This window comes from Carassius gibelio, chromosome A7 (assembly GCF_023724105.1).
Source record: "Carassius gibelio isolate Cgi1373 ecotype wild population from Czech Republic chromosome A7, carGib1.2-hapl.c, whole genome shotgun sequence".
NCBI classification, from domain to species: domain Eukaryota; kingdom Metazoa; phylum Chordata; class Actinopteri; order Cypriniformes; family Cyprinidae; genus Carassius; species Carassius gibelio.
Genome location: NC_068377.1, coordinates 19711853 through 19739803, shown reverse-complemented (window position 1 = coordinate 19739803; position 27951 = coordinate 19711853). Strand labels below are relative to the sequence as shown.

The window sequence follows — 27951 nt, the reverse complement described above, 5'->3', positions numbered from 1 at the left end:
CAACCTTCTGTGACTAAACGGACAACCTTAATTTACAGGAGGTACACCTGCATTTTGGGAGTGAGCTTAAAAAGCTGTGCGCAGTGTGAAAACATTCACGCTTCTTCTCTATGAGAGGTCAAGACACACAAGCAGACAGGACTTCACATTCTGAACAAACGGTCTACAGACGCACACACTGCTGCTTCACTGGCAGATTCATTTATCATTGAGAGCAATTTACCCATAATTCTCACCGCAATACAAATGACTCATAAGAACATCTTTTCACCTACAGCATCTTTACAATAAAAAAAACACCTTTAGAAGAGCTTCTGAAATGACAGCAAATTCCTGAGAGTATTCGATTGCACTTTGATTTTCATACCTGAAATAGCATGTTTCATTGTTAAAACACCCACAATAACTTACTGAAGTCACAAATAAAGCAACTTGAAAATTGAAAATGACAAGTATTCACCAAAATTCAGGCATTTAGATTATTCAGTCTGACCCAAATCTAACGGGGTTATGAACGAATAACTGCTTGAACATAAACATAGCACCACCAAAACAAAACTAAATTCACATGAGCATTATGCGGCAATTCCTGGTGAGGTCATATCTTTGTTCAAGACTATTCAATGTGACTTACATAACCTGCAATCCAATTACATCCTAAGGTCAGTCTAATTCACGGTCACAAAGGAACAACTCCTTTTAGAAATGAGATTTAAACTGTCTTTTTGAGTCTTTTAAACTGCAGAAACCATATACAAACCTCTTCTCCATTCTTTTCAGTGTTGCGTCCTGACCAGAAAAGGTGGGCACAAATGCTGACCGCACGGCACTGGTCGGGTTTCTTCAGTAGTTTGGAGGCAGCCAGTGCACACTGGGTACGCAGGGGCTCATGGTTCTCTTCGCTAAAGCACCGCGTGCGCTCGAACGTGCCAATGATCAGCGTAATGGCGGCCAGCTGAGCCTTGGAGTCGCTTATCTCATCTTCATACAGGGAGAACGCCTTGGGACACACACATGCAAACATTAAAAGCATTTTAGAAATAAGGTGTTAGGTGTGAAAATGAGTGAATGCAAACCAATATTTTTTGATGTAGTCTTGCTCTCAGGTTATGACTGTATCATTGTGAACAGTAATGAACATGAGAGGCAAGGATAAAGAATCCAAACATGTTACCATCTTGATAGTGACCTATCAGGCATTTAATGGAAATGCTCCTCTACCTGAGACATAAACTCATAGGCAATGGTTTCATGGTTTTCAAAGCCAATCTCTCCAGCCGCCAGAGCCCCCTGGAGGAAGAGCCTCAGGGGTAATTCTGCCAGCTCTGCTTTGATCAGAGCACTGATGGTCTGATGGGCGAATGAGAAAATCTTCTGACATTTCTTTTCCCATTTATCATCCTGTGGAAGAGAAAGATTGACACATTATAAATCTCTGCGATTCTAATGCGGGTGCATTTCATAAGTGTGAAGATTTGAGACAGACGAGGCTTCTGCGAGCGTACTTCAGTGAAAAAGGAAAGGTGCACTTTCACTTCCACACTATGGTTACCAAATGAAAACCTTTAAAAGCTTTTCTAAGAATTTTATGAAGGAATGCTTCTCAATATTTTCATAAATTAGGGTTAATGACAGTTATAATTTGTATGGTTCCTCTACACAATAGATAGCCCGCTGATCTCTTAGCTAACCAACAGCTGTGTCAGACCCAACATACAGATTACAACATTTGATTTATAGAAGGTTAAGTTAGAATTTTAGGGATTTGTTTCTTTTTTTCTTTCTTTTATACCAGTATGTAATACAAAATCTAGTGAGCCGCCAATCTATTTCTAGATATGAACTGAAAACTGAAACACTAAATGTTTAATTCTGTATCATACTGATAAAATACTGTTCTCAAACAGTACAAATGCATCTCTATTCAAAGGAATATATATCTGGAGTTATATTTTAGTAAGGGGATCATAGTATTTGGGAGTTCTGGGCATAAAAGGTTTGAAAACCCCTTCTCTACTGGAGTTGCTGGCCAAACGCTTCAAATGCTTTTTTTTTTTTTTTTAATGATGGTCCATTTTGGTTAGCATGCTGTTTCTAAAGGTTGCAATGTTAGAGAGAAGCAATCACTTTGAGCTAATGACATGGAAGAGTAGGATGTTTTGTGGTTAAAAGTGGGACGCACCGAGGAGGAGTTCTCTTTGTAACGGAAGGCCAGTTGATAAGCGGCGAACACCAGCGGGGGAAGAGTGTGACGAATTCTCTGGTTTCCCCCAGCGCCAAAGTGTTTCCTGGCAGTGTTTAATATCTGTGGGAGGCAAAAAAAAAAAAGTAGATGAATCAATTTGAATAATTCATTAAGCAGCATGATGACCATCAACTGATTGAATGCAGAATAAAACATCTTTCACTGGGAGCTAATTAAACCAGTTCTGGCTGATGTCAAACAATCATGACATTGTTAGAACATTTACAAATGACTGACAAGGGCATTATATCTCCTAAGGATCCAGTGCTTGTGAAATGATCAAAGAAACATGCGGTACTTCCCCCACAAATAAAGAGCAGTTTAACTACAGTGCATTTTATAGATTTCTCTGAGGGGAGTGTAACAAAGCTTTGCTATCTCATATGTTGAAAGGAGAGGGTCAGGAGAGGAAAGAACGTGTACCAGATACTGCTGGTCAGGGTCGTCTGAATGTAGCAGATGAATGAAGCGGCCAACTAGGCTCTGTTCCTCCGCAAAGTCCTCTGGGTCAGGATCCTCAGCAGGCTGATCTGGCTGGTCCTGGATCAGTGTAGACACCAGGTTCAGGATCGCGTCAACCTGCAAGGAAAGAGCCATGAAAAGAGCCATCATGTCTGGAAAGCAGAGGGCAAATAGAATACTATTAGGTGGCCCTAAAATACACCAAAAGTGAATCTGTAAAGACATCTGAATTCAGATGACAGTATGTAAATATGATTAGATGTATTATAAAGGCAGGCATGTTTTTTATTTTAAAATACTTTCTCCTATCAATCTTAATGTGGAGTAACAACTATAAGAAAGCTGCTGACGGTGCGAAGTGAAAACACTTGGTGCACTTTAAAATGTAGATTTCAGTCGGACTAATGCAAAAAAAGTGTCTTTTTAAAATGTCATGTAAACACTTTACTCAAACTGAAATCATATAACTTCTACTTTTTTAACAGAGCTGGATAATTCAGTTGTAATAACAGTGAAGGTCTTGGAGCAATGTCATTAAAAGGTTCAATCGGTCCGCATTATTAAAAGAGAAAAAACTTGCTCATATTGCGCTCATATATAATGCACTATATTATGCATGAGATTGCATACACCAGAAAATTCAAATGTTATGAAAATGGTTTCAGGTAGGCCATGTTCATTTATTTCTATCATCTCTTTGAACTCTGCACTTTTTTCGTTCGGGAAGCAGTTTGTAAAAAGCATTTCACATGTACAGTGTGAGCAGGGCACAAATGCAGGGTTATTTGTAACACTACAAGACTTAAACATTTCCACATAACAAAATGTACAAAAGTTTGCAATATTTCCTTGACGTATCATCTCTGTTTAGAGAAAATTTGCCAAAGTTCAGAAATCTTTTGAAGATATTGCTGAACATTTATTTAACCATCGCAAAAATAAATTTCTGCCTGAACTAATTGTCATCCAGTTTTTTTTTTTAAATGAGACATCTATTTATTATTATTTTTTACCTATTTCACAATTATTTTTATCTGCAAACTGTTTTAGATAGTTTTGCTTTGCTTCTTATGCTTTTCTGGAAAAAAAAAGTGTTGGATTGTGCTCCGTTCTCGCTGAGACATATTCAGGGCTCATCTTATTTTTTGTAGATAGTATACTTTATTGGTATGATTTTTAGTGAGTTTGGTCTGGTAATATCACTGTCTTAGTACATTAGACCATGTTAAGCGTTTTAGAGTGTCCCTTCTCGTCGAGATACACGGAAGGATCATGAATGCATTTTCTGTGGCAAAACCCAGCAGAGCAGATTACAGTTCACTGGAGTGAGCCTGTTTCACGTTTATATGGACACTACATATTTTAACGTCTGTAAACAAATTAAAACTTAAACATTAGTAGTGAAAATTTTCAGGTGTACTCTAAAATAAAATGGTTATTTTTCTTAAATACTTAATTTCTGTCATCAAACTTTTAAGTAAGATTAGGCATAATGTCAACGTTTTGTTTTTTTCTCAAATATTTTGGTGGGTCGTGAAATAGATCACACTTGTCTAGGTGGGTCGTGGAATGGAAAAGTTTGGGAACCACTGCTCTACAGCAAACAGATTTAAATGGCTTCAAATGGTTCCTTGAGGGTTATGTATTCAGTGCTCTCTTTTCAACTGCTCACAAAATGAGTGGGTGAGAGGCAAGATGGTGCTTTTTGGTACACTCCTCAGAAAAGGCCAGAGGAGCTTCAACATTCTCCAAAACACAAGGAATATCAATACACCCCTCCCTCAGGGCGATGGTCAGAGCGGACTAAATCATAACTGAGAATTAACAATGCACCTTTGAAAAACAGGCAGAGTATACCCCTGGGCTTGTGTCAAATGGCATTTAAATCCAAAAGCAATCGAAAACCTGTTCGGTGCTCTAAACAGCTATAAAGGAGGAAACCGACAATAGGCCACCTGAACCTGTCAATCACCTGCTACTGGAGAAGCAAATGACTAAAATATTGGTTTCATATTCATACATTCAAAATAAAAATACAATGCCATTAAAATAAAATTTTTTATTTCCCCTCTTTCCTACTACTTAAGGTTTTTATTCTTACTATATGCAAGTTGTTTTTTTTTAGCAGTATTTGTTTTTTAGGATTACTGTAAACTAATGCGGTTTCATTTGTATTATTTGTATTTGTTATTTTCATTTTAATTAAATTATGTATGCATAGGTTATTTATTATGTTTTAGTTTTATTTAATTTGAGTTATTTTAATACTTCAACAAACTAAATTGAAATGAAATTATGTATATATTATATATATATATATTCTCACACACATATACATATATACATTTTGAATGAATCAAGTGAGCCAGTGATTCAACGGTCCATTCAGATGAACACTTTCCCTGCATCCCAATCTGCCCTAAATATTATCCATGACAGGCCTAGACCAGCTATGGTTTCAGCACAAAAACCATTTAGCAAAATATTGTTTAAATTATCAATACTGACCAAAATTGTTCCATTTCAGGCCCAAGAAGGGAAAAAAAGATCCCCCGCTGTCCCCATACCTTAATATGGCATTTACATTCAGTTTAATTTACTGTAAAGTGAGATTTAATTCCTCTCAAACTTTCCACTGTACTGGGAAATCATTGGAGACATGCAAAAACATCATCAGCCTGACCATTCAGTACTGTATATGATATAAACCTGATCTTGGGCCACTATGGTGGTGTTGTAGTCCAGAATGTTGCTCAGCACGTAGCAGCTCATACTTTTGCGTGACTCATAATCGAAGTACTCGAACAGTGGTGGAAAATGCTTGAGCTGGAGCACGGTGAGGATGTTATTGTACGTGTCCACAGGAATCTTTAGCAGCCTGGTCAACTCCTTTGACACTGCACTGCTGGTGGAAATGCTGCACAAAAAGACATGAAAGAAATCAAACAGTCACAAACAGCAGGAATACTGATGTTGTAATGATGTAACATTACTTCTGGGGCCTAGTGTTTTTTAAAAGGCAGCTCGTTTGTATAGCTATGGGCCAAATTTATACCAAGATGTTGAAGGCAGCGAAACAATACATCCATAAAAACTAAACCAGCATTTACAGATCTTCCAATCATTTTCAATAGTAAGATTTGAGGTAAGACACCAAAAATCATTACCACATTGAGTGCTAAAGTGGCTGCTAGTCACAAATATCAGCCCTTGGCATGACTGGCCTGTGCTAGGATCATTCACTCAATGTGATTGTAAACAGGGAGTCATCATGTCTATGTGGCTTCCCTTCCACCCTCAACATTGCTAGGTGTCTGGTAAGATTTTAGATGTCAGCTAAAAAAAACAATCACATTTATTTAACACATGAGGAAAAGATGAAAATGCAAACAAAGACAGCACAGGAACCAATTTTCATAGGGACATTTAAATGTAGTACATGCATTAGGGCTGGGTTTTGACACAAAGTTCACAATTTGATTCAATTCTCATTCACAAGCTTGCGATTCGGTTCCCAATTCGACTCGATATAGATTATTTTGAATATATATCTGGTACACGTTAAAATCTCTCAAGGAAAAAAAAAATCTCTTAACTAATGCAGAAAAATATACATGATAGTCAGTTGGTCGGCTACTACCATAAAGGTTAAAACCAACTGATTTTTCAGGCTATACAACTGCTTAAATTACACTTAATGAAGTTTCTATAATAAAAGTTTTTTTTATATATATATATATATATATATATATTTCTTTTTTTAATAAACATTTCAATGGTGGCTATCACAAAAAATATAAATTAAACTTTGGAGAACAGTAAACTTTATAATGGATACATAATATGGTGCATATATTTAGCAAAATGCTCCTCTCCTCTTTTCTAGCTGACTAATGAGTTTATGGTCACTGAATATGTTTTATTTTTTAAGTAAATGTGACGTTGTGTAACGTATTCACAAGGCGTTATATTGATGTGTTGTCTTTGCATGGATGAAACAGCAATCGTGGGATTACATGAGACAGGATACAGACTGTAAAGTTGTACTCTTTCTTTTAACTTACCTTTGGGTGTTTATTCAGGTTTATTTTGTGCTGAAACTGGTATTAATGTGAAGGAGATGATCGCTGCTGCCTTTATTGAACTGAGGCGCGCCACGAAACAGAGATCACTCCAGAAAACAGGGCCATAACGGCATCTATTGTTTGAAATTTACGTAAATCTCCATCACCTTCTTTCAGATTGAGCTGCATTCACTACACAGAGCATAGTTCATAGAGTATATAGCTCACTGACAAGCTAGGCGATATTGCGTTCAAAATTGAATACGATTCATCTGCGATTATGATTATGATGTTGCCTAACTGTGAGTGAACTACAGCTCTGTGTAGTGAATGCAGCTCAATCTGAAAGCAGGTGATGATGATTTACTACTAATCACAGGATCGGCTCTACTGACGAAATGCGCATTACAAATCTCACGCGATTAATTGCACAGCCCTACAACATTTTTTACCCTGCCCTAATCTGCATGCTCTTCTTTGATTAAAAAAATAATAATAAGTGCTTACTGTAATAATGTGTAATGTATTCTATTAATATTTCTTAACAAATCTTGTTTGAGGAACCCTTAAATTATACTGCAAGATTTCTGCCTGAAGCACAATGCACAGACGCTATTCAAACTTTCTGTTTGCCTTGGGTATGCTGTTTTGTCAGTCTCCCACTGACTTGCACCCTGTTGATACTGAAACGTGGGCACAGCGCAAAAGCTTGAGTGCGTCTACACTGCCAGTGTCAAAGCAGAATGTCATCTCAGAAAGACCAACAAGGTTCAACTGGATGCTCAAGACAAAAGGGGGTGAAAATCTATTTAGCCTACAAAATTACACTGGAATACAACAGATTTCTTTCATAATAATTACAGTATTTTTATTAATTTTGTATTTATTAAACTGTGCATGCATATGGTTCCACACAAACTATAATTTAAATTATTTGACCAGAAAAAAGAGGTGGCTTTGACTTAATGGTTAAAACGTCATCTAAACAAAAACAAGATTGAAAATTTTTAACCAGTAATTAATTACATTACAATACCTTCAGATGATTTAATTTTCTTTGAATGTATTTATTAATTTATAAGCACCTACACAGTGACTATTAGCGGGGTGCACCAACTCAAATATAGTTTAGGATCATAGATTAGGAACATACTAGTTTTAGAGGTTACGTAGTTATTATAGGCATGATCTGATGTAACCGTTCCTTTATACCAAAATGAGGATGAATACAGAAATCAAGCACTCAAATCCCTCAGCAAGTAAAAGCCTGAGGATCTTCCAGCGCTAAAGAGTGTGGGTGTTGCTTTGACCATGTTCTGATCTGCCGAGTGGTGTGAGAAAAACACTGTAACGAATACTCACTGCTCCAGGTTGAGCTTGTTGAAAATCTCCACAGTACTTCCCAACACTTTATCCACGTAGTCCACACGCTCAGGATAGCACTTTATGGCCAGATTGATGAGAGACACTTGGAGCGAAACAACATCTTCAGATGGCATATCCTGACGAGACTGACAAGAAAGAGAAAATAAAGATGGCAACATTAAATATTTGAGTTAGTGATTTGAATAAGATTATATAAAGAATCCACGTGATATTATACCTGTATGACGGTTGCCACTTGCTGAGAGAAAATATCAAATAGTTTGATTTCAGCAGGGATCCCAGGTCCATCTTCTCTGTGAGCAAACAAGGCCAATCTGTGGGATGAGACCACAATCGAATAAGACTCAATATACAACTCTGAAAGGTTAAAGGGACAATAAGTAACTTTTTAGGTATTTTATTATCTAAAATCAATATTTTTATTCATAAATATGGCCTCAATGGTGTACAAATACCTATGCCAATGTTTAAACTAATCCTTGTAAATGAAGAATTTATTATCTTTATATACATGGGACGGGTAGGTCAACGGAGGCTTCCATGTAGTTCCGCCATCTTGCAAAACTATAATAGCAGAGAGGGACAAAAAGTACTAAGCCAACGCGTTTCCACAGCGCGTTTTCGGTCAGAGCCAGAAACGCAGGTGCAGAGCAGTGAGAGGCGCTTGAAACTGCACCGGCAAGTTTAAAAGTCTGGATTGCATTCTTATTATGGACCATACATATGCCGCGCCACAGGAGAAGAAAACATTGTCGCCAAAACAGTCAAAAAAAGAACGTAAAAGGAAACGTGACCGTAGATTACAGAAAACAAGAGTTAATGTCGGGGAAGCTTTTTCTAGGTGGAAAGAGCTAATGCTTGATAAAGATTTCAAAAGAGACACTGAAGTGGCCAGTTTTCTTCTCGACAGGTAAGTCAGTGTTACAGTCTATATTATAATATTTTTTTTATATCTAACAATGCATATAATTCAGAAAATATAACGAATAAATTAGACATAACTACTAATTACAATATTTCATGTTTTCCACAGTCAGTAATTCATACTGTAACATTCGTTTGTTAGTTGTCATGTTGCAGTTTGTTTGAAATAACACACCTGTTCACCTGAAGGAAAACTCGACGAAGTGCTATTAGAAGACATCCTGTCAAAGCTTTTTGGTACATATCGCCTACCGTAGATGCAACGCGCATTTGAAAAAGCGAGGCGCTGGAGAGCAAAATTAGTTTGAATGCAAAATACAATTTCACCACTAGATGGGAGTAATTCCTACTTAGTGTCCCTTTAAGTTCGGCTAAAATGTATGAATTCTTTCAGGTTCACTTTATTTTACAGTGTCCTTGTTACACTGTAATTATACATTTAAGTACTGAGTAATATTAATTAACTACATGTACTTGCAAATTGCGATATAGTTAGGATCAGGATAGGGTTAGTTTTAGTGTTAGTTACATGCAATTATGTATAATGTATTACTATAGTAAATACATGAAACGTGTAACAAGCACTGTAAAATAAAGATTGTAAATAACATTTCTTCACATTATATAACCAAGAGGCATTTATTTGACAGAAAGACACAGTATGTAAATAACAGATCTTTCGCCGAGCAGAACAGTGAAGTGAATCACTGGAATAACATCCACCTGTCAATAAGGGCAATGATGATGTTCTTGACGTTCACGTTTTGGCACAAATCAGCACAGGAGCGCAGGAACGGGTTCAGCGTCTGCAGGTGGAACTCATCCGGAAAGACCTGCAGAAAAGGAAAGTGCAGACAAAAATGTGAGGGAGTTAACTTTTAACATGCCCACAGCGACTACTTAAAATAATTGGGGAAAATGGGAAGCATGTTAAAAGACAGACTCCTCCGGTCAGGTACAACAGGATGTGGTGTGAATTTGGGGTATTTCTGTACCTGTATGATGCACTCCATGAGGTATTCCTGTGCTAGAGAGTCTCTACAGTTCACCACCTGCTCCAAGATCCCAGACAACACGATCTGTGGGGAGTCCACATTTATTTACAGCATGCCTCGCTGCCAAATCCTTTAGCAAACAAGATGACTGCAAATCACAGAACAATTCTACACATTTCTGCCTACAGTATATGCGGCTTTGAAACCAATATATCTGAAGAACTTTTGAATGTTTTTCTTCACAAATTGCTCAAAATGAGAATGACTTTCGTCTGTTTTACAAACTATTCAAATATAATATGGATAACTTGATAAAATGTTCATTTATACTGTTTTTATTCAGCAACATTTTCCCAATCCTCTCAATTGTGGTTCTAAAAATAAGTGGGCATTTAAAAGTCATGTGACCAAGGTACACAAGTCTGTAAGCTGTTGCTGGAGGAATGAATCACAGGATTTTGAGCTAAAATGATCATTTAGCTCTGGTTAAAAAGCTTAAAGTACATCAGAAAAGCTGTCCTGCAAGGCCCACTGTTATACATATGAATGGGTGCTTGAAATCAGAAGTCAAATGCAAACATATTAAGCCCGTCACATGATCATGAACGTGGAGTGTTTTAACAAACAGCTTTCAGAGGACTACCAAAAGATGTCGTAACCTCTTGCGCAGTTGTTGTTCCATCAATGGCTCTTTTACCCAGTGATTTATGCTAAGTGCTAACTTGAGGTTCCCACAAATAAACAGGTAATCAAGGTCAAATCTAATTTCACTGCACCCTTTCGTAACCTTTAACAGAGATTTATGGGCTTTGGAGAAAGATGATTTATCTACACTGGAGCACTGAAACGCACCTGTTTGTACTTCTCCACATTGACGCCTTCCAGCTGGCTCAATCGGACCAGATTGGTCCCTACGAGGATACGCAGCTCTTGCCTCTCCTTCTCTCTCTTTTCTCGGTCCCTACTGTGTCCCTGATGCTGCATTCGCACCCACAGTTTATTCATCTCGGCAAAATTCAGCAGTACAAAGTCAATGGAGTCATTAATGTCCCCGGTCATCTCTTCCCTAAACCAAATAGAAGAGCACATTGGTAGTTATTCAATCTTTGGTAGATAATGACATTTGTAGTGAATCATTTTGACAAGAGCTGTCTAAGTGCTGCCTAAGCACTAAACGTGGGAAAAACAGGCCTTTTCTAGCAATGGATTAAATTCTATTTTAGCACATAGGATTATGCTATGGCATCATTTAAATTGCTTAGTGTGAGTCACAACACTCTTGATCTACTCGAGGTGCAATCATAGCCATTAGATACGGAGTGTCATACTCAGCCTGCTCTCCATCATCAGGCAGGATGTTGCGTGTACACTGCAGCAGGTAGTTCCTGAGGAACAAGCCCCGGAGTGGATGCTGCACACCACGGCACATTTCCACCAGGTCCTTTAGTATGTCTTTGCGGGATTGGGGGAAAGAGCGAATGTACACCACTCCGACAGTTATCAGTAGGTACCTTAGAAACCAAAGAGAGAGAGAATTTAACAAGCAATATGACTCAATGACTGCAAACAAGTGGAAAAAACGAAGGTACCAGATAACTAAAGTACTTGAAGTCAGATTAGAGAACTTCAAAGTCAATTTAATTAAGCCTCATAATAAAATGATGGATGTACTCAAAGCATGAACCATAGAAGATTTATCTTTTGCAAATAAGCAATATAAACACTGAAGTGAAATAAAAGACATGTGTCAGGCTTAATGCAAATTCCACAGGCACAAAAGCAGCAAGGCACAAAAGCAACACTTTCTATTCCACGAGCCTTGACTGATTTCAGAGGATTTGAACAATTTATTTAGCTACACTTTGGTTAAGATTAATTAACATTTGGATGTAGTTACTTTATAATAATTCTGAAACAAACATGTTTAGGGGAATGAAATACAAAATGTTAATACCATATTACATTCAGAAAAAAGAGTGGTGATCAGGCTGGGAATATATGTGTGTGTGTATACATGTTAGAAATGTTCTATACAGGAAATCAAACCGTAGTTAAAATGTTATAATTTGCATACATTAATGTTTTCCACTAAATTACTTCATAGTGACTTACATTTAATTAACATGTAACAACATCTCATAAACAGACCTATTAAATAAAAGTAATCAAGCTTTCCAATGCTCCATTTTAGAGGGTGAGCTATTTAGGCTAAACCGATTTCACACACAACCCTTAAAGGTCCCGTAAAGACACATGACATCAGGATGTGATGTGTAATGTACGAGTCGAAAACATTAGGCATGTTAACTTTGACTTAAACTGTCGAACGATCTCAGCTTCAGCGCAGATAGTGAGGAACTGATCTCTGCTTCTTTACAGTTTTCACATTTTTTTTGTTGCGAACGATGATCTGTCTTCTAGAGCCCGACCGATATATCGGCCGGCCGATATGAGCTTATTGCATTTAAATCGGCATCGGCGTTTATAACGGCCGATGAAACATGAGAAACGGAGTCTCATGCTTCACTCATGTTATGAGTGTTGCATAGTTTGCCCACCAGAGGGAGTTCTGCAGCTCCAGAGTTGACAACAGCGCCAGAAATCCACTAGCGAAGAAAGCGATCAATGATTTAGTTCATACACTGTATATACAATGATGTGGTAGTAGTAGCTAACGGTCCTATCATTATCACTTATAAATATTCTGCAACATCACTTACAGCCGCTAATGCATTGCTATATTAGATTAGCCACAGAGCTAATACCATGTTTATCAGTGGAAGAGTGCGAACGTTAATAAGAGGTCAAACTATAGAGGTCGGGATCGTTGCGTCACGTCGCAATGCATTGTGGGAGTCGCGGTACAGAAGTAGATGTACTGTATAGTAGGCATTAGGTAACGTTGGTCATTTGGTCATTAATTTTGATTATTTTTTGGAAAATGGTTCAGTATTGCTGTATTGTGAACTGCTGTAATCGGTTTCATGATCGACAGGGCAAACGCCTCGTGAATCATATTAGTTTTCAACATTTTCCTACTTGGAAAAAAAACACAAGGTGTCTGAAATCACCAAGAGGCGTCAGATGGCTTGGGTCGCCGCTGTACAGAGGGAAACCATCACCTTCGATAATATTATAATACATAGTTATGGTGAGACATGTTGTGTATGGTCTCTCTCTCTCTCTCTCACATACACACACACAAACTCAGACACAAACACATTACGCTTTCTCTAGTTTTTGGCCAGTAAGGGACTCAGTTTAGTGTCTGTATTTTTTGTTTAAACATTTTCTTGTGACCCAATCCTGAACTTAATTTGCTTTTTGATATTTTTGTGCTGACTGTATTTAACAAATTTGAACAACTTGTTTAAAAAAAATAAATAAAAAAAACTGGAACAAACTTCAAAATAGGAAGTTAAGCGTCTTGTTTTGGTGAATGGTGGGTTGTGTCTGAGGTGAATGTTCGTCAATATTATACCGGATTAAAGAACTACCGGAGGAAAACAGTGGATTTTTGCAAGTATGATAGGTGAGTAATTACTCCTGAAGTGTAACAAACCCGCATAGACAAGCTTCATAGCTCGCAGAATCTGATAAGTGTGTGTGTGTGTGTGTGTGTCACCACTGATGCTTGGTTAATGTTAACATTTCCTTAGTGAGAAAGATTGTTTTCTCCACGTTTAATTTGCAGATCCATTTGTGATCTGCAGGTGAGCCTCCAGTGACTTTTTAAAAAGTGAAAGTGACATTTTTAAATTGATCGGAGGTGTAAGCGCTCACTCCACAGACCCGGTAGGATAAATTATCAGGGAAACTGAGGCTTGGTAAACTTTCATGTGTTCATAGGGATCGATTCCGCCTACAACCTCTTTTTTTTTTTTTTAAGTAGCGTTGTTTGGCTTCATTATTAAGTTTGTCCGTATAGGTATAGGCAACTTTTTTTGTCACGTTCTATAACTTTTTCTGGAGACTGGCTATTATCTTATTACAAACCTGCTTTGCGATGCCTCTAAAATGGCCGCCGTTACCCACAATGCACCATTCCATGACGTCTACGCCCGAGCTCTATAACGTTAGCGTTTAACTTATTCTAAATATATCTGCAGTGTTTGCCACATAATGACCGCGTAACTGTGGCAGGGGGGGCGCATGTAGTCAATGACTAGAAGTTATGTACAGCTTGCCTCGAAAAAACAACAGCTGTTATGTTATTGAATGAATTCATTAAAAATAGGTCATTGCACTTACATCAAATCACGATATGGACGAATATCTGTAAATATTAAGCCGGAATAGTCTTTTTAAATATGAATCCTGCATGTTCTGCGTGTCTCTGTTAATGAATGGAGCAGAAGTGCCTCTTCATTCATTAAACACACAGAAGCGCGCATGAAGCTCGCGGTGAATTCAGCGTCTGCTGTCTCACTGAATAATCACGAGAACACATGAACAACATCTCCAGAACTGCACAGACAGTCACTTCATGAGCATTTGACCGTTTGATTTGAGTAAAAGCAGCATCAAATCACATACACAGAACTGTACAGGTACGCCAACCCGTCAAAATAAAAGTCCAGTTAAAGACTGTTGTTCAGCAGAATGTACAAAAGCCTATCACTAAAAACTTTTTTTTAAAGTTTTAATTACACAACATTTCTTCCATGTTTTATTTTTTTATAGTAAATCCCCTTTGTTTACAAAAACGTTAAGTACATTTTCAATAATTAAAAGATAAATTAAATTAATGTTTTATGTGTTTAATGTGCATCTCAGAAAAAGCTTCATTTAAAACCCCAACTGAATGGCACTTAAATGCACTTAATTCATCTGTCAACTTTATTGTCATTGTTCACAGTACAAGTACAGACAGAAACAATGGGTGATAATTAAATGTTTATTTTTCATGTATGCATTTAATTCTATGCATTTAAAAAATAAAAATAAAAATAAATTCTAAAAAAGGAAACTTAGTTGTTCATTTTAGGAGGCCCAGGAGTCTTATTTTCTATTGCATAATTAATATTGCACTTTAATTAAGCAAAAACACATTTTATCCGATTACTTGATTAATCGATGGAATTTTTGGTAGAATACTCGATTACTAAAATATTCGATAGCTACAGCCCTATGTTATTCTAACGCTAATATAGCTTCCTTTTTAGCAGGCCCCTTAAATGCTTGCTATTAACTTGTTTGAAGGTGGTTCTTCTCAAAATTGACAGCGGTGTGTTCATGACACTAACGTTAACCATTCAACTTCGAGTAGGTGCGTCAGAAATGATTAACCAGAGGGGACATGTAAAGAAATGTGAGCTGAACAAGCGCTTTTTTTTTTTTACAGATCGTTTCAAAGCAGCTTTAAAGATATAACAGGAAAATTTTGTAATATTGTTAAATAGAAGTAGGTAATAGGTAATACCGATTGCTTGACAAATAAAAAATGTAGGAGTGTTGTCTATGTAGGAGATCCCTGTTTATTATTATTATTATAATTCTAATGATGACATGAGTAATGATACATGGTGATATTATTAATACACATGCTTATTCTTTCTCTGTCTCTCTTTCTGCTTACAGATGGCTTAAAATGGTGAATGCTGTAGCAGCAAAGTGTGGGACTACTTCTGCAAATACTTCAACTTTAGTATTATAATTTATTTACAGTACACACACAGACTGTTAAAACCAGCTTCAACTGGAAGAAAGTAAAAGTGTTAAATGTTTAAAATCAGACTGTTTTTTTTATCATTAAAAATATATATACTTTTGATGTGCAATTGTTTAGTCATTGAGACTATAATCTAAGGCTTTTTTTTTTTACATAATCTCTTCTTGAAAATGGTTTATACAGCCCACATACATAGAAAAGGCAGATATTTTGCTATTGAATGTTGTGTAAGTGCAGTATATAGGAAATGGGTCTAATATCCAGTTTATTTTCAAAATCAAAATATCGGCTTATAAATCGGCTCTTTTCGAGTTAATATCGGCATCGGCCCCCAAAAATACATATCGGTCGGGCTCTACTGCCTTCAAAACACCCGGTAAAGGGTCGCACAATAACGTGTGTCATCACTACGACACACCCTTTACAGCATTAATTCTGGCTTTTGTTCACACAGAGCTCGTTCCGGGACTGGACCTGGCAATGTTACTAGGTCCCCAACATGGGATTAATCCCGGAATCTATCCTGGAACGTGTTTGCGTTCACACAAAAGGCAAGCAGGCGATGTTTCGGCAATTTTACGGGACCAACTTGCAGTGTGAAAGGGGCTTTGGACTCCCCAAAACATTTTCAGACCTTTCATATTATCTATGTTATTGTTGTATAAACATTTGTGGCTTGACTTTTTAAGGAGATCAACTGTATTGGTTTCTAAGAGGTTAAGAGACTTTAATTTAAGAGAGAGACTGGTGAAACCCATATAGAAAGATAGCAAATGCAATGTGAGGAGGCAAAGAAACACTACAATGAGCTGCTCAGAAAAAACAAATAAGGTTACCCAAAAGGGCACAATTCCTTCAATGAGAGGCACTGGCAGAACTAGAGTGCTCATTTCACTGCATTTGAACGAGGCGCCTTGAGTCCCCCCAGAAGACACTGCCTCTCCCAGGCTCACCCAATAAAAGCCAACTCCTGATTTTACAACTTATGGCAATAATTACAAGGCACACTCAAAGGAGTAACCCAGAAATCAGTTTATTTCTGTAGAAAAACACAGCTGTTATGTGGTAGAAACACTTGTCAGTGGCTGCACTTTCTTGCCTCACTTAAGCTCTGCTTGTTTATGGCTTACTTTTTCGTCAAACAGAAGCACTCCATCAATCTGTTACAGCACACATTTCCTCATTAAAGATAAGCAGGTGACAAAGGAGCTCTACAAAAATCAAACATCTTTTCAACTGTGCTCTCGCTCTCATCTCATTTTTTCTCTCCCAATCCACACTGCTCAAAGTCCTTATTTTTAAGACTGATTTTCTGAAAGCCAGTATACAACAAAATCACAAAAGTGAAATTGTTCCAGTTGTTACTGGGCTAGATTTTCTAAACAGGGCATGGCGCAATCCCATGAAAGTGTAGATGGGAGCAGAAGTTTCTGCAGGTGATCAAATTAAAGAACAACCAGTTTTCAATTACATAATCACCAATGCAACTTATCAAGAGCAGTGCAAATTAGCAACTACAGCAGCCATGTAAAGCACAAAAGGGGTTAAAATCACTGATCTATAATATAAAACTGGATTGCTCATGACGTCATTAAAGTGAAGCCGCCGCGCCGCCATTGAGAAGGTGATTAGCCACACCTGATTGAGTTTGCATGTCATTTTTAGGAGAGGGGTTATACTGTTTTTTTTCTGACATGTTATATAAATAAAGCTAGAGAAATATTTTTTTGTCTGTTTCCATTTCTGACTGCAAAGCAACAAAATGAGATTATTTTAAAGGGAGGCGATTATTTTCTTTACCCACTATAAGGATTGTTCTCTCATAATTTTTTATTTGAAAGGGAAACTCCAACAAATGCATATGAAATAAGGTTATGCTGTTCTTGTACTGAAAAATATAGAGAGTGCATTATTGTAGCACGAAATGTACGTGCGCGAATCTCTCCACTCATGCCTAGATTTTCATTTGCTCTCGGACAAAGCTGGACGTGTCTCTCCTCTCACTAAAACTGTCTCCTACACTCTCAAATCTCTCTGGGATCATGCGCTATAGATATTAACTCTTTTCGCACCTGAATTAAACGATGTAAAAGGTTTTCATCCAATCACATTTGAAAGGTTCTTGTTGTTATTTGGCATTTAACAATAAAAAAACAATGTTTTAAAACGTGTCTCTCTGTCAGTTAAAAAAACAACAATATATGCTACATAACTCAAAGATAGAGCTTTGTATGCAGCAAAATCAGGATAAATTATGTATTTAAAAAAAAAAAAAAAAAAAACACCTCTGTAATACCGCATATCGCGCTATTGAGCCACCCATAATAACCGCAGGGGAAATTTCTTAACTTCTATTGAACAGTAGGTGCAGCATACTCATGAAATTATGGATCTTAACAAGATTAAAAAATGGATGCAGACTGCTCTAATGGCATAATTTTATAGTCACAATGTTGGCCAATGTGTAATGGCATAATCTTGAAAATTACAGTAACAGTATTTAGGGAGACTTCCTTAAGATACTCACAGTCTAGGGATAATGTTCCCAGCGTACTGAACAAGCTCATAGAGGTCCGAAACCTTGCGGCCTTTGGCAAACTCATCTGTCAAATAGACCTCCAGGTAATGCAGCTCATCAGAGATGGCCATGTCTACAACAAGAATTTGGTACAATAAATAAATGAAATCTCTACAGATGACACGTACAGAAGCTATTAAAAGAAAATAACAGCGCAGTAAACTGTTCTTTAGAAAATTCTTAATGTTAAGATCGCAAATGTGTTTGTGCTATTGTATTTAAACACATAATGCAATGGAAACACATACAGAGTTCATAGTAGCTCTTGGGAGAAAGCATAGAAGTCCTCAACTCCCCCAACATATTTGAGGCATGTTTCAGTGCATCCATCAGCTTGTTCTTGTCCTGGATTAAGGAAATAAATGTTCATCAACAGAGTAAGGGTGCAGCTTTCATAGGGCAATGCCAATCAAATTTAGGTTGACTTTAATTATTAAAATCAAGAAGCATAACACTGCTATGGAAATGATAAATGTTACGGACACTGTAAACCTGCATGTACTTAACTCACCAGACAACGCTTCATTTGAAAAGACTGAACCTTGACTGCCTGCACAGCTTCATCCAACAGCTTCTCCTGCTCATCCTGGGGCGACTGCTGTGTGGTAGGCTGGAACAAACAGACGCGGTCAAACAATCAACCTAGAATCAGGTGTCAATCACTTTTAACTGGAGTAAAAAAAAAAAAAAACTCAAGAGTTAAAACCAACCAATATCCCGGAGTAATACATTTACTCAAACAGTACACTGACTGAACTGCTGTGAAGATGAACACCGAGCCGAGCCAGATAATTACTCGTTCACGAGTCAAGAACCGTTTGCATCGGTTTTCGGATCACCAGTAGTTCTTCTGGACAGTTCGATTCAATAAACCAGTTGAAGAAAACGGTTCACCATTTTTTTTGCGCTCGACGTAATGGCGTCATTGGCGATGATTGCCCTTCATTCAATCCTTCGGTTTACCTGCGCTCATAACACTAGCACTGAATCAATCACCAAAAGAATCAGTTTGGTTCAGATGCTCTGTGTGTCAGTCTGCTTCACGCTCGATCACACATGCGTAGTATCGTCAGCTCCTCGGTTCTCGAATCGGACCCGTCTGAAAGAAACGGTTCTTATCTAGCTCGGCTCGATGTTCATCTTCAGTTCTCTCTTCACAATAGTTCAGTCAGTGTACTGTTTGAGTAAATTAATTACTCCGGGATATCGGTTTGTTTTAACTCTGAGGGAGTGTCAGCCACATTAAAAAAGTTAACAGCTTTTGCGTATTGGAGACGTGGACCGTTTAAAATGATTCAGTTCGATTTGGTGAACTGGTTCAAAAATATCCGGTTATGTCGAATGATTTGTTCGCGAACCGGATATCACTAAACTGTTTTGTTTTGAACTCTCTCACAACAGACACAGAAGAGAAGACAATGCTGAATAAAGTCTTAGTTTTTGCTATTTTTGGACCAAAATGTATTTTCGATGCTTTAAAATATTCTAAATGGAGGTCTTACTGGTTTGGAACGACAGGATGGTGAGTTATTAATAACATAATTATGATTTTTGGGTGAACTGTCCCTTTAACTAAACATTTAGTGAAGCAACATTATTTTGTAGGCAACAAATAAAAGTTAAGTGTAGGACTATACTAGAATACTAGGCTGTGCTGCGCAGGAAGCAAAGTGAAGTGAACCGGTTTCTTCCATCAGCACTGCTGCAGCAATGTTGCTCACATTAAATATTTTCATGTGATTATTATGATTAGATTATGAATTTGATCCTGCTGGATTCTGTTCTGAAAAACTTGATTTTTTGTGTTCCGGTAAGCCTATTTGTTTAAAACAACCCAGCATACAATGCATTAGATTGTGACAGTGCATGCATGCAGACGAAGACGAGCAAACGGCTTTGGCTAAATTTATTTGGAGGTTACTGCCCATGTCTCATTAAGCAGAAATCCAAATGTTTCCATATTCGCAATGTATTTGAGTGTTAAACTTACTTATAATGTAAACTAGGCTTGTAGTTTACATGCATTCGCACATAGACGGAAAAGATAATCTGCTTCATATATATATATATATATATATATATATATATATATATATATATATATATATAATTTAGTGCTGTCAATCGATTAAAAAAAATTAACTAATTAATCGCACAATTTTTTAAAATTAATCGCGATTAATCGCGATTAATCGCAATTAAAAGACTGAAATTTTTTGGATATGTAAATGTAAAATGTAAATAATTAATGTAAACTCAAGACAAAGAAACTATTTAAATTCAAAATATGATTGTTTATTGGAATTTTTGTTTAACTTGTAACACAGATTTTCTCATGTAAACAACATACCTGCAATAAACCATCAATATCCTCCAAATTAACTGTTGGCTTGAAAGCCATATTTATTACAGAAATAAAAACACAGGCATGTAAGTACCATTTGAATTTCAAAACAATCAATGCCAATAAAAAAGAAAAATGATTTCCATGTTGAATTCTAAGTGGACTGCAAAAAAATTCCAAAGTATAGTCATTGCCAGTGCTTTAAGTGGGCCAGTATGCACCGGTACTCAGTACCGCCACTTCCAAATATAGCTCTTGAGCGTACCGCCACCTCTCCGTGCGCCCAGAACGTGCTTGTAGCGTACCGGTATGCTCATTTGGACATCCGTTTTAAAAGAGGTTTTAATCTTTTACCTGCACTGCCGATTTTCAGAGCGCCCTTCACAATGCAAGCTTCCTAATTCATCCCACCCAGAGCAGAAACTACATTACCCATTCACCCTTAAGTTATACAAGTGAATAGCGCATGTGTCGCTTTTCCCACTGTTAAGTGTCAACAACCCAACGTGGCCGGAGAAGGTGTGTGAAACTCGTTGTGAGTTATACTAAAGCAAAATCTTGAGTATTTATTGTCTGATAAACATTAAAAACTGTCTGCGGAGGTTGAGTCGTCCTGCAGCCCCCGCTGGCTGTTCATTGGCTGCAGCATCTTTTTTCTAAGTTCTAAAAAAATACCGTAGACGGCAAGGCACAAATTTAGATATTCATTTATCTAATTAATCTATAGCCTATGCACAAAGACAATATGATCTTTTTGTCCCCTTTTTGTTTTAAAGCTTGATGAAGAGAGAGAGCGCAAGTTGCTGCAGCTGAGGAGGACAGTGATGCACGCGTACAGGAGTGATTGACAGTTCGCGGCACTGTGTACAAAAAATACTCCGCTACACAATTATTTCGTTATTTTTCGTTTAAGCTTATTAACGTTAGCGTTACAGAAAGGTCTGATTTACGCACTGTTAGAGTCATTGTTTTTTTTTTTTTTTTAAACAATGACGTTTGAGTTCATGATTTTAATGTTGCTGTTTCTTGTGGCAGACTGAATGAAGAGTAATGTTTCTTGTGGCAGACTGAAGAGTAATCCGGCAGAGTTTTATACTGAAACTTTCCGTCTAAAAGTCCTTCCTTGGTCTTATCCATATTTCTTTGCGCGTTGAACACACATAGGCCACAACTGGAAATAAAAAAAAAACTGCAACCGCGTTAATTGCGTTATTTTTTTTTTAAGCGTTAAATATTTCAAATTAATCGAATGCGTTAACGCGCTAATTTTGACAGCACTAATATAATTATGAATATATTCTCATGGGTCCAGTCTTTTATGTTGTCGACATTTGATAGAGGCTTATTACAAATAAAGTGCCCAAATGGCAGCTGATTGTTGCTGCCAGCCAGCCACTGGCAGGTCACATGACCTGTCAGTGGCAGCTCCTTGCAGCCAGTTGAAGACTGAACGCCCGCTCACATGATGGTCAACTACTGTTGTTTTTACTGTGCTATATAAATACAATTGTATTTTGAACAAAGTGGATTACTCAGTAAATATTCATTTGTTATTTTGGCTTTCATCACTGGTTGTCTTTCTTCAGGAAAAAAAAAAATCCAAAGTTAAAAGTTTTATCCAGAATGACCCTCCAGTCTTCTATGATTCTTCATAAAACATTCATAAATACTAATCTGGTGCTCAAGAAACATATTATCAACATTGAAAACGTTAATAATGTGGAAACTATTATACATTTGTTTTCAACGCACTTTGAAGAATATAAAGTTCAAAAGGGCAGCATTTATTTGACAGAAGAAATCTTTAACATTAAAAATGTCTTCACTGTCACTTTTGATCAATTAAATGCATTCTTGCTAAAAAAAAAAAAAAAAAAAAAAAAAAAAAAAAACTTTCCCCTTGCTGCTCTAAAAATACATCGCTGCTCTAAAAATTTAATCCCAAGTGTAGCGGTTCGTATTTAAAAATGTTTCTCGCTATTTTTAATTACATGTCAGCCTAGCTCATTTCAATTGATTTGTCCTTTTAGCATATTTTAAGCATATTTTAGAAATACGAAGTCACAAAACCACTGTGCATAACTGTGCAAAAATAGTTTAAAATGAAATACAGTACAGCTACATGAAGTATAGCTCTACAGCTAGAAAGTCATGTGACACTGACATTACCAAATATGTTTTTCAATAAAACTTCAGTAACTATAAATTGAGGAACTGAAACCGTGCCATTACATAAATCTGTTAATGTGCATAATAAATGCCAGTATTTACGAGATTATCAATGATTATATAGCTATATAAAGTCCCAAACGACTCAGTACTAGGCTGTTATACTTCACGTGGAGAACAGCAGTTGCAGAAGAGTTATGGTGATCAGTAAAATATTTAACAGATTAGCGTCTGCTTTAACCCGTGACCAAACACCGTATTAATAAAACAATTTCCATTATTCAACTACATGTAACACACACATAAGCAAAGCGCTGCATATAAAAGTATCTCAGATACATGATAACAATGAAAAAATAATTTTGATACATCGTAAAAAGAACTGTAAAGAAATAACAAGGCTAAAACTAGCAGAATTAGCAGTTCAAAGTAGCTAATTTTGCACCAGATTAGTGGTTTGTAATGACAGGAAAACATAACGGCTGCAAGTCTACTAGACCCAGATGCCAAATAACAAACCGCTAAGTTAGTAGAATAAAACAACACAGAGGAAATAAACAAGAATGATTAAGTGCATGTAGGCCTCCGCATCCCAATTGCTAATGCTAACGGCTATCTTCACTTCGCGTAGCAGTCCGCCAAGAGATCTCCGTGCCCCTCTCACACAATCACTGGTTTAAACACCTTAATGGCGCATATAAATCCCCCAGCACACATAATACACATACGATGATGGTTTATATCTTACCATGATTATTAGGTATGTTCGAGGAAACACTGGATGACCCCCCGTGAGTGTGACGCGTCACGTGACTGCCGCTGTTCCGCCTCATGACGAGCTCTGCTCCTCGCTCACAACACACAGCACGCCCTGAGACAGAGAGCAAGCCCTGTAGAGACGACTAAAATAATTAAAACACGTTTACTATAAAATACTCGGACTGTCATTATATTTGTTTAAAAATTGAAGAAAAAAGCATTTAATATCGTTGCACTTCGCTAAGCCATATGTAGTAACGTTACCATTGACGAATACTAAAAAGTGGTTAACAACAGACTGTATAAAGGTTTATGCTTATTTTACTCGAACGAGATTGTCCACGCCCAGCTCTTGATCCACCAATGGAAGGGCTTGACGTTTATCTCTGGAGTAACACGTGTTCGTTTTCGCGCGAAATCAGTTGGTGTGAGTAAAGTTTGCTGAGAGGAGTCTACTGTGTTTCGGTTAGAGAGATCTAAGATCCAAACGACTTTACAAATGGATAAAGACCTATTTCGTAAGCTTGCTTCGAAGATCGGGATAACAGCTGTTAAAGTATTGAGGTAAGTTTAGTGTGACAGGGTAGAGAGACCAGTCGCTTCTTTGGTTCAATCTGAAGTGAACAACAACTAACTGTGATCGCTTATTTTCAGTCAAGCAGAGGAATACATGCGATTATCTCAAGTGAAGTGTGTTGGACTGGGTTCTGTGACAGCCACCAGCAAGGCCATTATCTGCCTCGAGTTGGCAGCGACTTCACTGAAGTTTCCTCTAGACAAGGCAAGATCCACTTCCCATACTGTGTGATGTGATTGTAGTAAGTTACATGTTACTTATACATGTACAGAGTGACACACATACGCACTTGAATTACTACATTATGTAATATTATGTAATGGAAATATGTATATGTTCCAGTTATCTTTTACTGTTACACCCTGTAGGCTATCTCAATGTATTTGTCTATTTGCTTTTCTTTTCTGTGGCATCAAAGGAAACTTGTGTAACGTTAATTTGTTAATCTCAAATTATGTATTGAATTAAATAACGTTAGCTTTCTTCATTGGAATTAATTGTTTATAAATAAATAACCTATTAGTTTGCTTTGCCAAGCTAATGTTATAGCTACCCCTTTATTTATCCAAAATGTACACAAATAATATTTAAACACTTTTTTGCGATCATTTAGTCTCAATTACAGCCTGGTTGGCAATGGAAACAAATATTCAGTTTTCTACATGCATCTCATATTTAATATAAAGAATAATTGTCCATTGATTGACTTGTGCAAAAAGAGAGATTGGGGCAAAATAGTCTGTGGTGGTGGACATGCAGTGGAGACAGCTGTTATTGTTAAAAATATTTCTCACACAATAACCATTGAACTTAGCATATGTAGTAATTGAACGAATCATAAGCATATGGAGTAGTGTGTCTATTTGCTTGCGAATATTTACTGAATACTCTTTCAACTTTCTGCTGGATAGGAGTATGCCATCAAACTATCCGGACTGAGTCCTAAGGTGTACTCCAGTAATCTGAAGTCTATGGAGTGCATGCTGGGCCTGCAGTCAAACCTGGGTCTCCGAGATCTTGCAGTGCAGTACGGCTGTTTGGAAGCAGTTAAAGTGGCCTCTCAGATCCTTCAGCGGTGAGTCTTCACATTGCATCAGTGCAGTCGAGATTAATCGAATGACTTGATCTAAACCTACATTATGTATTTGTTGGAGCAGTTATGAGACCAGTTTGCCCGCTGCTCAGCAACAAGACCTTGACCTGTCTAAGCCTCTCTTTACCACAGCAGCTCTGTATGCAGCATGCAAGTGAGTATAGGACACTGTAATGTCATCGTCATTGAGAAATACTTAAATTGTCGGAAGATTGTGTATTTGACAATCACATTAGATATTAATTTAGATTTTGAGCTCTTTTGTCTCTTGAGACCCTGATAACGCTCTTCATAGTGCCAGTGTAAGGCCATAAGTACTTTAATATGAAGCTATGAGAAGTGCATTAAATAAATAAAGGCTCCCAGATGGGTCAAAAAGATTTTATGCATGCCAACAATCCACAGAAATCTCCAAATCTAAACTGCAACTGGTTAACATTCATTACTGAAGATGGAAAAATAAATTGGTTCTGTCCTTCCTGTTTGAAGGTGCATGAAAATCAGAGCTGACAGGAAATTGGCTTCTTCATCTGGAGCAAAGAAGGGGATCTTTGACCGGCTGTGCACACAGTTTCAGAAATTCGGACAGGAGATCTGCAGTAAGTGTGACCCCTTCAAACAAAAGCTTTTTGGAAAATGATACGTTGACTAATTAAAGTTAATAAAGGCATAAAAGCATTTTTTTGTAGGAGATCTTGGTCTGACTTTCATGTTTAACAAAGATGTTGTAATTGAAGTTGCACAACGTTTAATCCTTTTAATCCTTAATCCTTTTTTTTTTTTTTTTTTTTTAAATAAAGAGATATTGCTTCAAAGAGATCTGTCATAAAGAAACCCATTTCACTGGTTGCGATGGCTACAGACATATCATAATTAGACTGTTTATTTTTTTTGTGCAGTTCAGCATCAAAGAGCAGCTTGTTTGTTCTCAAGTAGTTATTGAAGTTTCAGGGCCCCGTCATACACCCGGCGCAAGACACAGCACAAGTGTTTCAGCCAGACGCACTTCTCATTTTTCCATCCTGCGCTGTTTGAGTTGTTTAAATAGCAAATGCATTTGCACCCATTTGTGTGCCCATAAGCATGCTGGTCTAAAAAATTTGGTACAATATTTTTTCTTTGTTACTTAAAGCGTGTTAGTAATATGTGCATATAGACGGGTGCACAATGCACGTAGACGCTGCTTATTACACAAACAAGGACGCACAGCAGCACACAAACATTTTTAAAAATGAAAAATAAAATTTAAATTTGTTTTTTAAAGAGAATGGGAGATTCTGACTGGTTTATTTCACATTACGCTAAAAAAAAACACCCATTTCCCCATCGTTAAAGTACCAAAAGTGGATTCGGGCATGCCATGAGTGCACCTGCGCCGTGCACTTTAGACCGTTAGAATAGGGCCCTCAGTCTGATATGTCCCTGTACCCTCAGATGGACCTACATCTACGGAGAAACCAGTCAAAACTGCTCAAAAGAGGCAGAAGACTTTCACTGAAATACTAGAAACAGAAGAAGACGGTAAGAAAGCCATTTGCTTTTTTTTTTTTTTAACAAATAATGACAAATAATTTTTCTACACATCAGCTGCCCTTATATACAGTGTGTGCACATTTACATAACTTTTTCTGGTTCATCAGCATGTTTTCAAGCTCTGGAAAAAGTTTTCTCTCAGTAATAAGACTGATTAATATTTCTATATGTAATATTTAATAATAGGCAGAACATGTCATGTTTGATGATATGAAAATATTATTATTTTTTTGTGTGTTTTTTTCCAGATGGAAAGATTTCAACATCCCCTAAACAAGAGCGAGTTGAGAAGACAGAGGAAGAAGAGACAAAAAATTATGAAGAGTGGAAAAGAAAAATCCTTGAAAATGCATTAAAAGCAAAGCCACTAGATTCTTGACCTCTGTAAGGTTTTATGTTTCCATTTTATTTAATAATGGTTCTGCATAATGTCAACGGGACCTTTGAGCTGGATTTAATACTCTGTTACGAAGAGTAGTTGTCTGCCTTCTTCTGGTTTCATAGTTTCATTCAAATTCAGACATTTCCAGAGGAATTTAGGCAGTTTTTATTATCCTTTTGATTTATTGCCATTTCACTGTGCAAAGATGGTTACTTTTTATATGACCGCTTTAATATTGTGCCTGTGTTTAATAAAGGTTTGCTAAGTGTTAAGTTCCTTACTTGGTTAACGCATTTTTAGATTGTAGTATTTTACCTTCATTTAGTTTGCGTGTTAATGTTTGTTTGATCCAACATGATTTGGGTGATTATGTCTGGGGACCATATGATTTTATTTCTCGCAGTGTTCTGTGCTATTGCTTTGAATCACTTTTGAAAAATCTCATAGGTGGTGTATGTTAGCTCTTCTGGGTGTTATCCGTTTGTTTCAATAAGGATTGGCTCATCTGCTTACAGTTTCGGTTTGATTTTAATATTAATAAAATGTGTATTCTTGACACGGTTTAGTTTTCTCAGTTTCTCTGGGATTTTTATTTCTTGAATAAACACTAATTCTATCTGGGCAATTTGTGACAGTCTGTATTACACGGGAAAATACACAATACAATGATTTCTATATAAGCACACACTATGAGTTACGACAGAGAAATAGCAAACAGTACTGCCCTATAATTCCCTGCTAATTTTGGTGAACTTGTATGCCATTTGCT

At 37.1% G+C, this 27951-nt stretch overlaps 2 protein-coding genes across 2 annotated transcripts in view; one reads left to right on the top strand and one right to left on the bottom strand.

Moving 5' to 3' along the window:
- LOC128016733 (vacuolar protein sorting-associated protein 35-like) overlaps positions 1 to 23721 on the bottom strand; it is a 31152-nt gene extending 7431 nt beyond the window's left edge. Inside the window, exons 1-15 of the mRNA XM_052601444.1 lie at positions 23587 to 23721; positions 18837 to 18935; positions 18574 to 18670; positions 18275 to 18398; positions 11405 to 11587; positions 10929 to 11142; positions 10077 to 10160; positions 9805 to 9914; positions 8375 to 8471; positions 8134 to 8282; positions 5417 to 5624; positions 2669 to 2824; positions 2183 to 2305; positions 1222 to 1401; positions 761 to 1000 (exon numbers count right to left, since the gene is read on the bottom strand). Coding sequence (XP_052457404.1) covers positions 761 to 1000; positions 1222 to 1401; positions 2183 to 2305; positions 2669 to 2824; positions 5417 to 5624; positions 8134 to 8282; positions 8375 to 8471; positions 9805 to 9914; positions 10077 to 10160; positions 10929 to 11142; positions 11405 to 11587; positions 18275 to 18398; positions 18574 to 18670; positions 18837 to 18935; positions 23587 to 23589 — 2067 coding nt within the window. The 5' untranslated portion in view covers positions 23590 to 23721. The remainder of the gene's footprint in view (positions 1 to 760; positions 1001 to 1221; positions 1402 to 2182; positions 2306 to 2668; positions 2825 to 5416; positions 5625 to 8133; positions 8283 to 8374; positions 8472 to 9804; positions 9915 to 10076; positions 10161 to 10928; positions 11143 to 11404; positions 11588 to 18274; positions 18399 to 18573; positions 18671 to 18836; positions 18936 to 23586) is intronic.
- Positions 23722 to 23885: 164 nt separating this feature from the next.
- Positions 23886 to 27803, top strand: LOC128016739 (origin recognition complex subunit 6). Its single transcript, XM_052601452.1, has 7 exons — positions 23886 to 24161; positions 24252 to 24378; positions 25086 to 25249; positions 25332 to 25421; positions 25757 to 25866; positions 26702 to 26788; positions 27049 to 27803. The coding sequence occupies exons 1-7, from the start codon at positions 24097 to 24099 to the stop codon at positions 27177 to 27179; spliced, it is 774 nt and encodes a 257-aa protein (XP_052457412.1). The 5' UTR covers positions 23886 to 24096; the 3' UTR covers positions 27180 to 27803.
- The last annotated feature ends 148 nt before the right edge of the window (positions 27804 to 27951 follow it).

Coding starts and splice junctions, on each gene's coding strand:
- LOC128016739 (XM_052601452.1), top strand. CDS start 24,097: ATGGATAAAGACCTATTTCGTAAGCTTGCTTCGAAGATCGGGATAACA. Junction 24,162..24,251: donor ACAGCTGTTAAAGTATTGAG/GTAAGTTTAGTG, acceptor GCTTATTTTCAG/TCAAGCAGAGGAATACATGC. Junction 26,789..27,048: donor ACTAGAAACAGAAGAAGACG/GTAAGAAAGCCA, acceptor GTTTTTTTCCAG/ATGGAAAGATTTCAACATCC.